The sequence below is a fragment of the Vombatus ursinus genome, unplaced genomic scaffold (genome assembly GCF_900497805.2).
Source record: "Vombatus ursinus unplaced genomic scaffold, bare-nosed wombat genome assembly UNPS02015255.1, whole genome shotgun sequence".
Lineage (NCBI taxonomy): Eukaryota > Metazoa > Chordata > Mammalia > Diprotodontia > Vombatidae > Vombatus > Vombatus ursinus.
The window spans coordinates 40,241,158-40,243,936 of NW_020955033.1; the positions used below are offsets into that span (position 1 = coordinate 40,241,158).

Consider the following 2,779-nt stretch of genomic DNA (forward strand, 5'->3'; position numbering starts at 1 on the left):
GTGTGTGTGTGTGTGTGTGTGTGTGTGTGTGTGTGTGTGTGCAAAAACCCAAATCTAAATCCATTTCTCTCCTTCCTAGTTATCGTCTATGAAGGACCCCAGAATCATCCTCAACTCTTCATGCTCTCTTCCATCTGTATCCAATTAGCAGTTAAGTCCTCCTTAATTTTACTTCCATAACATCTTTTGTATCTATCCCCTTTTCTCCTCTTACATAGTCATCAACCTGAGTTTAGGGCCCTCAGCACCTTGCACCTGGACAAGAAGGTAACAGCCTCCTAATTAGTCTTCCTGCATCTAATCTCTTCTCTCTTTTATCCATCTTCCACATGGCTATCAAAGGGAGATTTGATTCATAAAGCACACATCCTTATATTTTTGCACTGCATCTCTCTCCAAATATTCATTCATGTCTCACTCCAGTCTAAAAAAGCTATAGTAATCCCCTGGTGCCTACGATAAAATGCAAATGCTCTACTATGGCTCTGATTTATGTTTGAGGCAGATTACAGATTACTCTTCCTCACATTTATTTGCTATTCCCTGTGCACAACTTCCATCTCTTGCTTCCATGATTGAATAAACTGCTGACCATTCTTCTAATGTTCCCCATTTTCTTTCTGACTCTTGGAAATACTAAGGCTCAGCTCAAATGCCTCCTCCTTCAAGAAGTGTTTCCTGATGTCCACAATTGTTAGTTCATCCAGGAAACAAAAAAATGCAGAATAATTATGAAGTTTATTTGACATGAGTTACAACCCATCCATGTATGGTAAAGCATTGACAGGATATTCTGCATCATTGCAAGAAACACCCAAATTGATGCACTCAGAGAACCTTTTGAGTATATCCTGTATTTTACTTGTATGTGAACATGCTGAATGCAAGATTCCTGAGCACTGGAACTAGCCTGCTTTTGTCTCTGTGTTCCCAGTGATTAGCATAGTGTCTAGTATCCAGCAGACACTCAATAAATGCTTGTCGACAGATTGACAGGTAAAACAAAAAATATGGAAGTAAAACAGAATCTCCACAGTCAGAAAACAGTAGAACATGAGGAATATCAAAATAACTAGATAAAAGAAACTAAATTCACACTTATACCATACATTTTACCAAACACTGGATGGATGCAGTTCTTAGTAAAAAGTAGCAAACTAAATTTAAAAAGACATGATCCATATGGTCATTTTCACGTAACATATAGAGATAGAAAAATAACCATTAGATTTTATTATAAACCCATTACTTACCATTACCTTCCTCAAAGTGTAGCGCTTGCAGCGAATGTCATCCATTAACATCTCATAAGGTGTGAGCTGATATTCAATTGGCAAAGGATTATATTGACGCTCTTGAACCTTCTTCAGTTTCACACCATTCCGCAAATCCCTCATCACCTGTACCCAGAAACGAGCCTAGAGAGAAAAGGGAGAAAAAGCAACACCAAAGCATGTAAGTCAATGTTTTCTTCTGAAATGTCCAAGCAACATAAGCTAAAAAGATTCTTAGACTCCCAGTAGCCCACAAAAAGAAATGGTAAAAATTTAAGGTGAGAAAAGCTAATGTGTATGTGAGGTGTTGAGCCTGACCTCTCTCTTAAAAACCTGAGTTTAACTCATTTCCACAAGCTATTAGTAAATATTTAATTCCTTCATCCTGCCATCACTACTGGTAAATCACAATTTATTTTCCAAGTTAAATAATATTGACAAATTGCACTCAAGAAAAGACATGGGACAACAAAAAAGCCAAAATGCCCACAAGTGGGGAAATAAAAATTGAGGAAAACTTTCATTCTCATAAGAGGCAGTATGGTAATGGAAAGAAGAGTCAACTAGGAGTCAAAAACTTAGGTTTCAATCCCAACCCCACAGTTAAGTGACAGAGTCAATACCAAAACCTAAGTCTTTTGACTTGTAATCAAAAGTTAAATTTGCATAATACTCTACAATTTATAAAGTGATTTCACAAATTTTACAAAATTTAAAACAATATCACAAACCGATTGTTTGATCTTTGCAACAAATCTGTGGGGTAGGCAGAACTCAAATATAACCCCATCCCCTTAACCCTATCCCCACCTATTTTTTCAGAAGAACAAACAAACTGAGTCTGTTTCTTCTTCCTTAAACAAATGGGTTGGGGGTGAGGGAGAATTGAGGAAGGTCAGATAATACCTGAATTCTGCCGCCTTTTCATGATTGTAAATATTAAATGAGATAATGTTTGTGAAATCCCATTTTAAGCTGTAAAAAGCATAATAATTTAAAGGATTTTAGTTACTATACTACAACCTAAGGTGTGAGAGTCTATATTCAAATAAAATTAAAATCAATGCAATATTTAACTGAAAAACTATAAAGCTCACTGAAATGACCAAAAAGATCAGTTATCTAAATTTATTTGAATATAAATTCATATATACATATATATGTATTTTTTTTTTGCTTTTTTGTGAGGCAATTGGGGTTAAGTGACTTGCACAGGGTCACACTGCTAGTGTCAAGTGTCTGAGGCCAGATTTGAACTCAGGTCCTCCTGACTGCCCCCAGATAGATATACTTTCAAATCTTTAGTATACATGGAATTATCCCCTGAATATTTTTTCAAAGAAGTTCTAAATATTAATACTGTGATATATCACTAATATTATTCTTTATAATATGCTGAAATGTGTCACAGATGTTGATAGTGATTATAATAGTGTAAGTAAAGTCTGTTTTTAAAAAATTAGATAAATTAAAATTTACAAAACACATCTTTGCTTTAAAAAAGA

At 35.1% G+C, this 2,779-nt stretch overlaps 1 protein-coding gene across 1 annotated transcript in view; it reads right to left on the minus strand.

Annotated features, from left to right (window-relative positions):
* Nucleotides 1–2,779, minus strand: part of LOC114031898 (protein spire homolog 1-like) — a 137,079-nt gene that overhangs the window by 67,402 nt on the left and 66,898 nt on the right. Inside the window, exon 4 of the mRNA XM_027847094.1 lies at nucleotides 1,254–1,418. Coding sequence (XP_027702895.1) covers nucleotides 1,254–1,418 — 165 coding nt within the window. The remainder of the gene's footprint in view (nucleotides 1–1,253; nucleotides 1,419–2,779) is intronic.